The sequence below is a fragment of the Urocitellus parryii genome, chromosome 6, assembly GCF_045843805.1.
Source record: "Urocitellus parryii isolate mUroPar1 chromosome 6, mUroPar1.hap1, whole genome shotgun sequence".
NCBI lineage: Eukaryota > Metazoa > Chordata > Mammalia > Rodentia > Sciuridae > Urocitellus > Urocitellus parryii.
The window spans coordinates 71143438-71157181 of record NC_135536.1 but is presented as its reverse complement, the minus strand read 5'-3'; the positions used below and the strand labels follow the sequence as shown (position 1 = coordinate 71157181).

Sequence of the window (13744 nt, the reverse complement as noted above, 5' to 3'; positions counted from 1 at the left end):
GCCTCGTAGAATGAATTTGGAAGTTCTCCCTCTTTTTCTATTTCCTGAAATAGCTTGAAAAGTATTGGTGTTAGTTCCTCTTTAAAGGTTTTGTAAAACTCTGCTGTACACCCATCCAGTCCTGGGCTTTTCTTAGTTGGTAATCTTTCGATGGTTTCTTCTATTTCCTCTATTGTTATTGGTCTGTTTCGGTTGTCTATATCCTCCTGACGCAATCTGGGCAGATCATAAGACTTAAGGAATTTATCTATGCCTTCACTATCTTCTATTTTATTGGAGTATAAGGATTCAAACTAATTTCTGATTATCTTCTGTATTTCTGAAGAATCTGTTGTGATATTGCCTTTTTCATCCCGTATGCTAGTAATTTGGGTTCTCTCTCTTCTTCTCTTCGTTAGCATGGCTAAGGGTCTGTCGATTTTATTTATTTTTTCAAAGAACCAACTTTTAGTTTTGTCAATTTTTTCAATTATTTCTTTTGTTTCAATTTCATTAATGTCAGCTCTGATTTTGATTATTTCTTGCCTTCTACTTCTTTTGCTGTTGTTTTGCTCTTCTTTTTCTAGGATTTTGAGATGAAGTATGAGATCATTTATTTGTTGGTTTTTTTTCTTTTTTTGAGGAATGAACTCCAAGCAATGAATTTTCCTCTTAGGACTGCTTTCAATGTGTCCCATAGATTCCGATATGTTGTGCCTGTGTTTCCATTTAACTCTAGGAAGTTTTTAATTTCCTCCTTGATGTCTTCTAAAACCCATTGATCACTCAGCAACCTATTGTTCATTCTCCAAGTGATGCTTGATTTTTCCTTCCTTCTTTTATCATTGATTTTCAGTTTCATCCCATTATGATCAGATAAGATGCATGGTATTATCTCTACCCCTTTATATTGTCTAAGAGTTGCCCTGTGACATAATATATGGTCTATTTTTGAGAAGGTTCCATGTGCTGCTGAGAAAAAAGTGTAACTACTTGATGTTGGGTGGTATAGTCTATATATGTCAATTAAGTCTAGGTTGTTAATTGTGTTGTTGAGTTCTATAGTTTCCTTATTTAACTTTTGTTTGGTAGATCTGTCGAGTGGTGAGAGAGGTGAGTTGAAGTCTCCCATGATTATTGTATGGTGGTCTATTAGACTCTTGAACTTAAGAAGAGTTTGCTTGATGAACACAGCTGCACCATTATTTGGGGCATATATATTTATGATTGTTATGTCTTGTTGGTGTATGGTTCCCTTGAGCAGTATGAAGTGTCCTTCTTTATCCCTTTTGATTAACTTTGGCTTGAAATCTATTTTATTAGATATGAGTATGGCCACTCCTGCTTGTTTCCGCAGTCCATATGAGTGGTATGATTTTTCCCAACCTTTCACCTTCAGTCTATGAATATCTTTTCCTATCAGATGCATCTCCTGTAGGCAGCATATTGTTGGGTCTTGTTTTGTGATCCATTCTGCTAGCCTGTGTCTCTTGAGTGGTGAGTTTAAGCCATTAACATTTAGGGTTATTATTGAGATATGGTTTGTTCTTCTAGCCATATTTGTTTATTGATGTTACTAAACCTGATTTGTTGTCCTCTTTGACTACTTTTCCCCCTTTACTGTCCTACCTCCCATTGTTGGTTTTCATTGTTATTTTCCATTTCCTCTTCCTGTAATGTTTTGCCAAGGATTTTTTGAAGAGATGGTTTTCTAGCTGCGAATTCTTTTAACTTTTGTTTATCGTGGAAGGTTTTAATTTCATCTTCCATCCTGAAGCTTAATTTCGCCGGATACACGATTCCTGGTTGGAACCCATTTTCTTTCAGTGTTTGAAATATGTTATTCCAGGATCTTCTAGCTTTCAGAGTCTGTGTTGAGAGATCAGCTGTTATCCTGATTGGTTTACCCCTAAATGTAATCTGCTTTCTTTCTCTTGCAGCTTTTAAAATTCTCTCCTTATTCTGTATGTTGGACATCTTCATTATAATATGTCTAGGTGTGGATCTCTTATGATTTTGCACATTTGGCGTCCTGTAGGTTTCTAGGATTTGGGATTCTGTCTCATTCTTCAAGTCTGGGAAGTTTTCTCGTATTATTTCACTGAATAGACTGTTTATTCCTTTGGTATGGAGCTCTGTGCCTTCCTGTATTCCAATGACTCTTAAATTTGGTCTTTTGATATTGTCCCATAATTCTTGGATGTTCTGCTCATGGTTTCTTTTTTTTTATTATTGTTGGTCGTTCAAAACATTACATAGTTCTTAATACATCATATTTCACAATTTGATTCAAGTGGGTTATGAACTCCCAATTATACCCCATATACAGATTGCTGAATCACATCAGTTACCCTTCCATTGATTGACAAATTGCCTTTCTAGTGTCTGATGTATTCTGCTGTCTGCTCATGGTTTCTTAGCAGACTTGCTGAGCTGTCTATGTTCTTTTCCAGTTGAAATACTTTGTCTTCATTGTCTGATGTTCTCTCTTCTAAGTGATCTACTCTGCTGGTAATATTCTCAATTGAGTTTTTAAGTTGGTTTATTGTTTCCTACATTTCTAGGATTTCTATTTGTTTGTTTTTTATTATCTCTATCTCCCTGTGAAATTGATCTTTTACTTCCTGGATTTGTTTGTCAATGTGATCTTTCATTGTCTGATTTTGCTGTCTCATGTCTTCCTTGAGACTCCAGATCATCTGAAGCAAGTATATCCTGAACTCTTTATCTGACATTCCAACTGTTGCAGCTATTACCTCTTCTAATGTTGAGTTGACCTGCATTGCTTGTGGTCCTTTCTTTCCTTGTCTTTTCATACTGCTCGTGTTTCTTTCTGCTTGGTGCAACTGTTGTGTTTTTGAAATTTACCCCCTATGTATTTATATTGCTCTTGTATAGTTGGGGAGTCTCCCTTGCAGGGCGGGTAGTGTCTATGCTCCTCCTCTAATTAGGGTGATCTGTCTACCACGCTGATCGGTCGCAGGTCTGCCCCCCCTGCGGGCACGGGTGGCGGCTTTGCTCTGCCCCCACTCCAATTGTGGTGACATAACTACCACGCCCTGGGGTCGTTGGTCCTGATCTGGATGTGGGTGGCGGCTCTGCTGGGTCCCCACTCCAATTTGTGTGACGCGTCTACCACGCTGGCAGGCCTCTAGGCCGGTGGGTCGCAGTTCTGCACAGCCCCCACTCCCAATGGGGGTACCTGACTACCTCTCCAACGGGTCGCTGAGCCCCCTCCGGACCCGGTCGGCGACCCTGCTCCACCCCCACTCCAACCAGTGTGACGCGACTGCCTCGGTGTTACGTGTCCACCAGGCTGGCAAGCTACCTGGCCTGTCTTTCCAGTGGGCCGCAGGTATCGTTGCTCCCCCGCTCCGGCACCTTGCCGCTCCCCAGTGCGCGCCACAGACTCCAGCCGTGGGGCGATTGCCTATCAGGCTATGCGACCCTCCGTGCGGAGAAATGGAGCTCCCGCAGTCGAACTTCGCACGATGGAAATCTGTCCACTAGATTCTGGAGCACCTCAATTTCACTGTCTGGAGCACCTCAAGTTCACTGGAAATTCCCTACAAGATAGCCTTCAGGCGATTCACATCTTCTTTCTCCCGCTCAGTGACGCGGCGCACTGGGGTGATGCACTCCCTTCGCTGCCATCTTCCCTCCTCAGGACTTGACTTCTGCACCCGCTGTGGGGCCACCTGTGGAGCCGGGTAGCTGTGGCCGCGTGGTTAGGAACCGGGCGGGAGAGGCGGCTGTTCCCAGAGCGTGCGCTTGGCCTCCTGGGGGATCCCGGATGGCGGAGGCCGACTGCCGGTTCGGGCGGGGCGGCCCAAGCCGTTCCGGGTGTCCGCCGCAAAAGCGGTTGCTGCCTCCGGGACTTGACTTCTGCACCCGCCGCGGGGCCACCTGTGGAGCCGGGTAGCTGTGGCCGCGTGGTTCGGAACCGGGCAGGTGAGGTGGCTGCTTGCAAAGCGAGAGCTAGGCCTCCCGGGGGAGCCCCTTGCCGGAGTGGCTGATGGCTGCGGGACTAGACCTCTGTGCCCGAGTGGCCGTCCAAGATCCACTTCTCTGGGACAAACTGTCACTTCCAATAAACCTACCAGATCACGGCTGCTCTCCTCTTAAGGGAATTATGCTAGAAGTTCCTCCGTAGGTAGGCTGCAGCTGTTCAGATGGGTCTTTCTTATCCCGTTAAAGTGGAGACGTTGGAATCGCTGCTTCCTCGCCGGCCGCCATGTTGGATCCATCTGCATATATTTCTAACTGGGTTGTCTTTTTCTTCTTTTGTAAAAATTCTGTATATACTTTCAAATTACTCTTTTTAGAGCTTTCTGTATTGCAAATATATCCTCTGGCTTGATGATACATCTGATACTCTTTTAGGGTATCTTTTGATAAACAAAAATCTTAATTTTAATGTGGCCAAATTCATCAATTTTTCTTTTATGACTGGGCTTTTTAATTCCTTTCTCTATATTGAAGTCATGACAATATTATTCTATCTGATCTTCTGAAAGCTTTCTTGTTTTTGTCTCCTGCATTTAAATAAAAATTACTATTTTCATTACATATTAAGTTCTTCAAATTTTGGGTCTAAAGATTATTGAAATAAATATTTTTATTTCAAAATAATTATATGACTTCTTGTGTATGAAGCCTCACCATATATATGCAACAACAGGTAAAGTTATGCCAGCTATATGCAGTTCCCTGCATTGTTTGATTAATTATTTGTCCTTGTTTAACACTGTTGGTTTGGTATATAGAGAAAATTATAAATAGCTAGAACAGATCACCCGTACAGGTAAGATAAGTTTTTATCTTAGAAGAAAGCAAGGAGTCTATTCATTTGTGTACAATAAACATATTGTGTTGGATCTCCTAGTAAGAGTAAGAGAAAAAGACTCTAAGTATATAATCGTTCTAAAATGCATACATTAACAGAATTTTCCTGGGATCAGAAAAAGTCATCTTTAAAACTTCAAAATAAAAGTCAACAATCCAAGAAGAAGAGAAAAAGACTTCCACATGGCATAATAAATTAAATAATTATTGTGAATTACTAGATTACCAAAATACGTATGCATGTATGCACTTAATATACAATATATACTCACGTTTATATTTATATATTCATGTATACATGTATGTACATAACTATACAAACATGCATATTGAAATGTATATGGAGAGAGAGAAAAATAAATTAGTATTTTCAAAGATATGAAGTTTCAATAGCTAGCTCATTTGAGAATAATAAATTCATGTATATATACTGTGATCTTTCTGTGACTTTATTCAATGAAAATTGTCCAAGATACTAATATATCAATGCAAAAATATAATAACATTATTTATAATAGTAAAAAACAGGAAATCAAAAAGAATTCAATGTGAAAGAATAGCTAAATAATGGCATAACCACACAATGGGACATTATACAGTCATTACATAAAAACTAATTAATGACATGTTGAAATAACCTCAATAATTTATCATGAAGGGAAAAATGATGCAAAATTATATACATAGTATAATTAAAATTTGGAGGGTAAAAGAACAAAACAAACATATGCATAGAAAAAAAGACTAAAAGAATATACACTGGTATGTATCATGTCTATTATTTCTGGGTGGTAGTATTTTTTATATTTTTTTGTATTTCAAAATTTCTACAATAAAATACATTTACTTAATATTTAGAGGGAATACGTTTTAAAACCAGGCATGCATGATCAATTATACAGAGATGTAAACAATCCAAATAATTCTACTATAAAAAAAAACTGATGTAATTTATTACCCTTATTTATTAGGAAAAATATGAATAGCAAATACCTGTTTGTCTTTTCTCAAACCACTGATTGTTGTTTGATTGTTTCTGAGGAGTTAACAATCTAAAATGCAATGCATATAATTTTTATATTATTTTGAGTTGATATTCACAAATTTCAGAAATTAAAGTTTTTTTTATTGGGGGCAGGTAGGGTTGGGGATTGAAACCAGGACCTAGTAGCATGCCATGTAAGTCCTCTACCACTAAAACTACATCCTCACCTCTTAAGAATTTTCTTATTTTAAAAAATTACCTGAACTGCATAAAATTTTGTGAACTTTTAATAGCAGTAACATGTGAACATTTTGAATTGTTATTCGCACCAGAATCATTAAATACCTGAAAGAAAAAAAGAAAGCATTAGAATTAACTACATATGATGTGGGGAGAAAGGTACACTCATACATTGCTGGTGGGACTACAAATTGGTACAGCCAGTAAGGAAAGCAGTATAAAGATTCCTTGGAAATCTGGGAATGGAACCACCATTTGACCCAGCTATCCCTCTCCTCAGTCTATACCTAAAGGACTTAAAAACAGTATACTACAGGGACACAGCCACATCAATGTTTATAGCAGCACAATTCACAATATCTAAACTTTGGAGCCAACCTAGATGCCCCTTCAGTGGATGAATAGATTAAAAAAAATGTGGCATATATACACAATGGAATTTTACTCATCATTAAAAGAGAATAAAATCATGGCATTTGTAGGTAAATGGATGGCGTAGGAGAAGATAATGCTAAGTGAAGTTAGCCAATCCCTAAAAACCAAATGCTGAATATTTTCTCTGATATAAGGAGGCTGACTCATAGTAGGGTAGGGAGGGGGAGCATGGGAGGATTAGATGAATTCTAGATAGGGAAGAAGGGTGGGAGGGAAACGGAGGGGCAGGGGATTAGCAAGGACCATGGAACATGATGGACATCATTATCCGAAGTACATGTATGAAGACTCGAATTGGGTGTCAACATACTTTATATACAAACAGAGATATGAAAAATTGTGGTGTATTGTGGGAGACCAACCTTACATGTGACTGAGTCACACTCCCGACTGGGTTCTGAGGTGCTCAGTCACAGAAATGTGGCAGAGCTTTGCCCACCCTTCTTGGGTTCCAGGGACAGTGTCTTGTGCATGGGTGTGTCTTGCTACAGCCCCATAGGTGAAACTATGCTCACCTGCTCCTTTGTAATATAACCCCTTGCCCTGTTTAGGATAGAATCTTCCATGGAAGTGCCTTGTGTGTCCCCTTCTCTTACTGTGTCCTTGGGTGTGGCCTACCCAGGTGTCAGTCAACCTGCTGACAGTGGACATCACGAAGATAGACTCAGCCCCCTAAAACCTGACCCCTTGCCTCATTTGAATAGCTTCTCCTTAATAAAAGGGGTCAGCGTCCACTCTCTCTCTCTTCCTGAGGACCATTAAGGTCAGAGGAGCCATCACAGCAACCCCAAAGAAAAAGGTGTTTGTGTCTCTTGTGTGGTTATTTTGCACAGCCCAGTCAGCCCAGTTTAACTGGAGTAAACCCTGAGCCTCTTAGTCGCGAGAACAGAAACCCGGCAGTATATATGTGTAATAAGAATTGCAATGCAAAAAAAAAAAAAAAAGTACATGTAAAAAGGCATGAATTGAACATACTCTGTATACAAAGATATGAAAAATTGTACTCTATATGTGTAATAAGAATTGTAATGCATTCTGCTGTTGTGTATTTAAGAAAATAAAATCAATAAAACTAAAAAAAATAACAATAAATATTTGCTAAAGCTATACAAGGTTCTCTCATTTCATTGGCATTTCAACCTTATCATCATCATTAGCAATATAATGCTTATATACATTAACTGAAACTACTACATATAAAACATACAAATACTGGAAAACAATTCAAAACCCTCAATGAATTTGATGTTTATCATAAATATAATAACTATTTTATAACAGTTAAGGTAAATCTTTTTAAAATTTATTCCCTTCATACTATAACTAATTAAGAAAATCTTGCCATTTCTCAAATGATGATCTGCTCTGTGTCCCTCTATCCTCTAAAACCTTTGAAACAGAATACAGAAAAGTAAAAGAACAAATTAAAAGATTGAAGTCTGAACTTTCTTTTTTATTTACATATGAAAGAGATAATACTACATTTTTATTTTTAAATAAAATTTGTTTTATATTAACATGTAAGCCACTGCTTTATTATGTTCATTTACAGCCTTTAATTTTCCCTAAAAATATCTGGCTTAAATGGAAAGTTTATTTCATTGTTTTTGTTATGATAGATGTTCTGTCAATTTTTGCTTTGCATAATTTAGTGCAACATGGTTTTTATGATTTCTCAATGAACTGTTCTCTTTAAAAAATAAGAAATATATATATCCTTGCTAATGCTTTTCATCTTAAACTCCATTTAATATGACAATGTTATTTCTATATATTGTTATATTTGCTTTTTTGTTTGTATTTGCCTGATACATACTTTCCATTTTTTATTTTTAGCCTTTATTTGTAAAATTGTTTCAGCTATTCTGTTTTAATAGTATGTAACTGTATTTTTAAAATATATCCCATACAAGTACCTCTGTCTTCTAATAGTGGTTTAACCCAGTCAGAGTTTTACGATTGTTTATCTCTTCTGAACTTTTTCCAGCATCTTGTTTGTTTTCTATCTAAATGCTAACTGTTGTTTCCACTCTGTTGACCTAATTTTTATCTTTTTTCTTCTACTTTTAAAAAATGTACACCTTCCATTTCTCTTCTGATGATTTTCTTAAATATTTGACATACAGACATAAATTTACATTTTTCCAGAATGTATACTGAATCAGCATATATATTTTCTCCCTACATCCACTACCCCTCCACCACCAAAAAATTAAAAACATCAGTAAACATTTGTTTTCCTCATTTATCTACCTTCATCCCATATTAAAATCATCTGTAATTTTAGATTTCTGTAAGACTTAAGTTTCATTTTAGTGTCTGAATTAATTACAAATCAGTGAAAGGACAAATATTTCTTTCATTGAGGAATTCCCTCTGGACTGTTTTCAAGGGAAAATAAAGATGTGCAATATCAGCAGTTAGTTATTTGGTTGGTGTAGTCCTTATTTTTCACAGGCATCAAGAACCACCCAGGACATGAGCCAGTTTCTCTTACCCATGCTCCCCTATTCACTGCTTCCACCTGGAGTCAGTCATCCCATTACTGAGGCTGACCAAAGGCAAAGTAGAGAAACAAAGATGAACATGAGTTAAGTTACTTAACTCCCTCTGAAGGAGCCCAACAAATTATTCTATTGATTGTCCCTGGATCTCTATTTTGTTAACAGAATTATCCTATGCATGTCTCAGGTTATAACTTCCTTCTTCAATCCAATCAGTGTTTCTTCTTCCAGAGATTTTTCAAGTTTTGGGTTTAATAGACATAGGGCTTAGTATTTTAAAATATTTTTTCCATTATTTTGAAGGCAATGGAGCAGATTATAGTCTATATTCAGAATGTCATATTCAAATTTAAGTTTTTTTAGATCCCAAAGGTTATGCTAATGGCTGATTTAATATATTTATAACACACACCTGCACACACACATCTCTGTCTCAAGTATAGTACATTACTCTCATTTAACGAAAGCAAGTATTTAATCTATATTATTTAAAAAGAAATACCTACATGTGGGTCTTTTTCCTTTTGTCTGAAGTCAATATTGGCAAGCTTTGACTGCTGCACAGAAATTTCTTCTTTGTTATCTAGATTATTAAGTAATACTACTTAAAATCAATTCTGAAGATAGAATCAAACATCATCTCTGACTTTTTTCTCATACCGAGGATTGAACCCAGGGCCTTATGCACACCAAGTTTGCACTCTACCACTTAGCTACAACCCTGGCCCTCATCTCCACCATTTAATCTAACCTTATCATTTAGACAATCAAGTCTATATGAATATTAAATTTAAATTTAAATACACAATTTTTAAACATCAAATCTCTTAATTTATCACTCTATATTCACTATTATAGCAATTAAATATGAAATGATAAAATGACCAACTGACAAAACTGTATCTTTAGAATCCATAACCAAAAAAGACAAAGTAATAATAGTAATTATGGAGGGGAGATAGATAATATAGTTAAACTAGTTAATCTATGGACCCTTGAATTAAATCTAATTCAAATGTCTCAATGACCAAGTCTCAAACACTATTAACACAAGTATGCTACCCACAGAAATCATACATATGACAATATAATTCCTCAAATAAAAATATATAATTATTTATATTCCTCTGACAGCTGAGCAACCCAACCAGAACACATTTTATATGAAAAGTTTCCTTCTCAGAGGGAAAAAATATGTAGAGAAGACATTTCTATTTTGCTCTCCGACTCAAAGCAGTACTTTCCTGAGTCTAAGTCTCCAGTATTCTTTGTTCTTGCTCACGTCAAATGATAACTAAAATTTATTTTTATTTCTCCTTCTGTGGGTTTAACCCAAACAAATAAAGTTATTAAATAATAAACAATTCTGTACCTGTAACTCTTGGTTCTGAAGAATGCATCTTTTTTGGTCTTACTAATTTATGAGGTTCATAAGGAAGAAATAATTGAGTGCTTTGAGGTATTTTATTCAATACAAGCATATGCTCATCTTTTTCAAAAATTCTAAAGAGAAGAATAGATTACATTAAATATGAGCTAAGTAAAAATTAACATATTCTGAAGCTAGAAGGATATTTAGATACTATATAGTTAAAATCCTCCACTTTGCAAATAATGAAACTAAGTTCCAGAGATTTTTTGAGAGAGAGAGAGGGAGAGAGAGAGAATTTTTTTAATATTTATTTTTTAGTTTTTCGGTGGACACAACATCTTTTGTTTGTATGTAGTACTGAGGATAGAACCCGGGCCGCACACATGCCAGGCGAGCGTGCTACCGCTTGAGCCACATCCCCAGCCCCAGTTCCAGAGATTTTTAACAGACTTTTGTACAATATTATTAAATTACTCTGTAATAGTGTCAGAGCTAAAACACTTTTCCTGATTAAGTCCAGTAATCTTCTCAGTATGTCACAATTTTATTTTTAAGACATAATCATTCTTTTTGTTTTGGTACTAGGAATTGAACCAAGGGACACTTAGCAACTGAGCCATATCCCCAGGCCTTTTTATATTTTGAGACAGAGTCTCATTAAGTTGCTTAGGGCCTTCTTAAGTTGCTGAGGCTTCAAACTTGCAAGCCTTCTGCCTCAGCCTCCCAAGTCACTGGGATTACAGACATGCATCAATACATCCGGCAAACAGTCATTTTTAACGACTTTTCAAACATATCAAAAACATCTTAAACCAAAAGTCTAATCATAAAAGTAACATTTTAGATTTCAGAGTACTTTAAACTTTAAAAAGACTGATTTGGAAACAAATCAACTACCATGAATACAGAAATCATTAAAACAGTAATACATCATAAGTGGGTCTTTTAAGTTTTTTACTGAAAGATAATTTCATTGACTTCTTCCTAAATCAATGAAGTAGAATAAATGCTATCAAAATATACTGATTCTACCTTATCAATTTAGGATACATGATAAGTTCCCCAGTACCAAACTTTACATATTCCATAGTTTTCCCTATACATACATAGACAAATTTAACACCTTTTCCATCTTAACTAAGCAAGCACTCATTACACATTGTAGTTTTTTCCCTCCTGTGGTGGATTTAACCCAGGAGTACTTAATCACTGAGCTACATCTCCAGTCCTTTTTATTTATTTTTTAAATTTTGAGACAAGTTATCTCTAAGCTGCTTAGGGCCTAAGTTGCTGAGGCTGGTCTCCAACTTGCAATCCTCCTGTTTTATTCTCCCAAGGCAGCACCCCCATACTCAGCTGTGGCCTAACTTTTGCAGTGTGAGGTATGATAGCAAAACTAGCATAAATTTATTTTTCCTTCTTCACAATTTCATGGACAGATAAATCTAATCACAGATCTTGGCATCCTAAGCATATAACTGTTTTCCCCCCCTTATGTTAAGAACTTTCACCTTTTCATTTAAATAAAGCATTTTACAGCTTCTATTCAACATATCCAAATTGCCAGCATCACTAATCTTTCACTTTGGGGTCATTTTTAAGTAAAATAAGGGTTACTTGAACACCAGCGCCATGATAATATAACATTCAATGGGATAACTGAAATGGCCACTAAGTAAGTAACAGGCAGGTAATGTATACAGTTTAGACATACTGAACAAAGTGATGATTCACGTCCCGGGTAGGATAGAGTACAATGGCATGAAATTTCATCAGACTATTCAGAACAGCATGCAATTTAATTGTTTATTTCCAGAATTTTCTATCTAATATTTCTGGATCATGGTTGACTACAGGTAATTGAAATCATGGAAAGCAAAACCATGGATAAGGGGGTGCTACTGTATACACTGAATAAAAAATGACTAAATATTTATATATAAGTTCCTCTCAATATACAGAATTTTATGTTAAAACATTCTTGGCAAAGCAAAATTCTGTATGTTTGCCTATTTTTTAAAACTAGTTTCATCATAAAACTAAATACATACTGCCATAGATACGATATGTGGGAGTGCAACATGTTGGGGAGGAGGTCAAGCAAATAACAGATCCAAGGAAGTGGATTCAGGGAAATAAACTCGAGAAGAGTGTGCTGAAAAATCAACACAAAGGCAATGAAGACTGAGGAATGGAAATTTAGAATAAAAAAAGGGCACAGGCAAAAAGAAAAAAAATAGCAAGTAAATCAGAAACAGCAAGAGTAACACATCTATTTTTCTGTAAGAGAAAAATTAATGACTTTTTCTTCATACTTCCACCACTAAGGTCTATTTTATCAAAAAACAGGACAGAAAAACAAGGAAACATATGACGTCATGGATTAAGTCACATTTATAGGCTCATCTACACTCTCCATGATAAAGAAAGAACTAAACAAGTTGGTGACAAGATGATAAAAAGATGGCTTGTGCATCAGATGTACTGTTGCTACCCTCTCTCCCTCTACAATTATAATATCCTCAGCCTCACTAAAGAATACTAAATAATAATAGTTCATAACATTTAAATTAATATTTTAAGAAATATTTTATTTTTTAGTTATAGTTGAATACAATAGGTTTTTTTAATTTATTTATTTTTTATGTGGTGCTGAGGATCGAACCCAGGGCCCCACACGTGCTAGCCGAGTGCTCCACCACTGAGCCACAACCCTAACCCCTTAAATTAATATTTTTCATAAGAAATTAATAGAAGATAGCCTGCATGACAAAGGTATAGAAAACATACATTGGAGAAAAGATAGCCTCTTCAACACATGATGCTGGGAAAACTGGAAATCATATGCAGCAAAATGAAATTAAATTCCTCTCTCTCATCATGTACAAAACTCAACTCAAAATGGATCAAGGACCTAGGAATTAGACCAGAGACCCTGTGCCTAATAGAAGGAAAAGTAGGCCCAAATCTTCATCATGTCAGATTAGGTCCTGACTTCCTTGATCAGACTACTAAAGCACAAGAAATAAAATCAAGAATCAATAAATGGAATGGATTCAAACTAAACAGCTTCTTCTCATCAAAGGAAAAGATAAATAACATGAAGACAGAGCCCACAGAGTGGGAGAACATCTTTACTAGACACACATCAGATAGAGCACTAACTTCCAGGATATATAAAGAACTCAAAAAACTTAACACCAAAAAAAAAAAAAACCCAAATAACCCAATCAATGGTCTATGAAACTGAATAGACACTTCTCAGAAGAAGATATACAATCCATCAACAAATATATGAAAAAATATTCAATATCTCTAGTAATTAAAGAAATGCAAATTAAAACTACTCTAAGATTTCATCTCACTCCAGTCCGAATGGCAATT

General features: G+C 36.1%; 1 protein-coding gene across 1 annotated transcript in view; it reads right to left on the bottom strand.

Moving 5' to 3' along the window:
• Window positions 1-13744, bottom strand: part of C6H14orf39 (chromosome 6 C14orf39 homolog) — a 40878-nt gene that overhangs the window by 16244 nt on the left and 10890 nt on the right. The window contains exons 9-12 of the mRNA XM_026385211.2: window positions 10361-10491; window positions 9495-9571; window positions 6069-6154; window positions 5818-5876 (exon numbers count right to left, since the gene is read on the bottom strand). Of these exons, the coding sequence (XP_026240996.2) occupies window positions 5818-5876; window positions 6069-6154; window positions 9495-9571; window positions 10361-10491 (353 nt within the window). The remainder of the gene's footprint in view (window positions 1-5817; window positions 5877-6068; window positions 6155-9494; window positions 9572-10360; window positions 10492-13744) is intronic.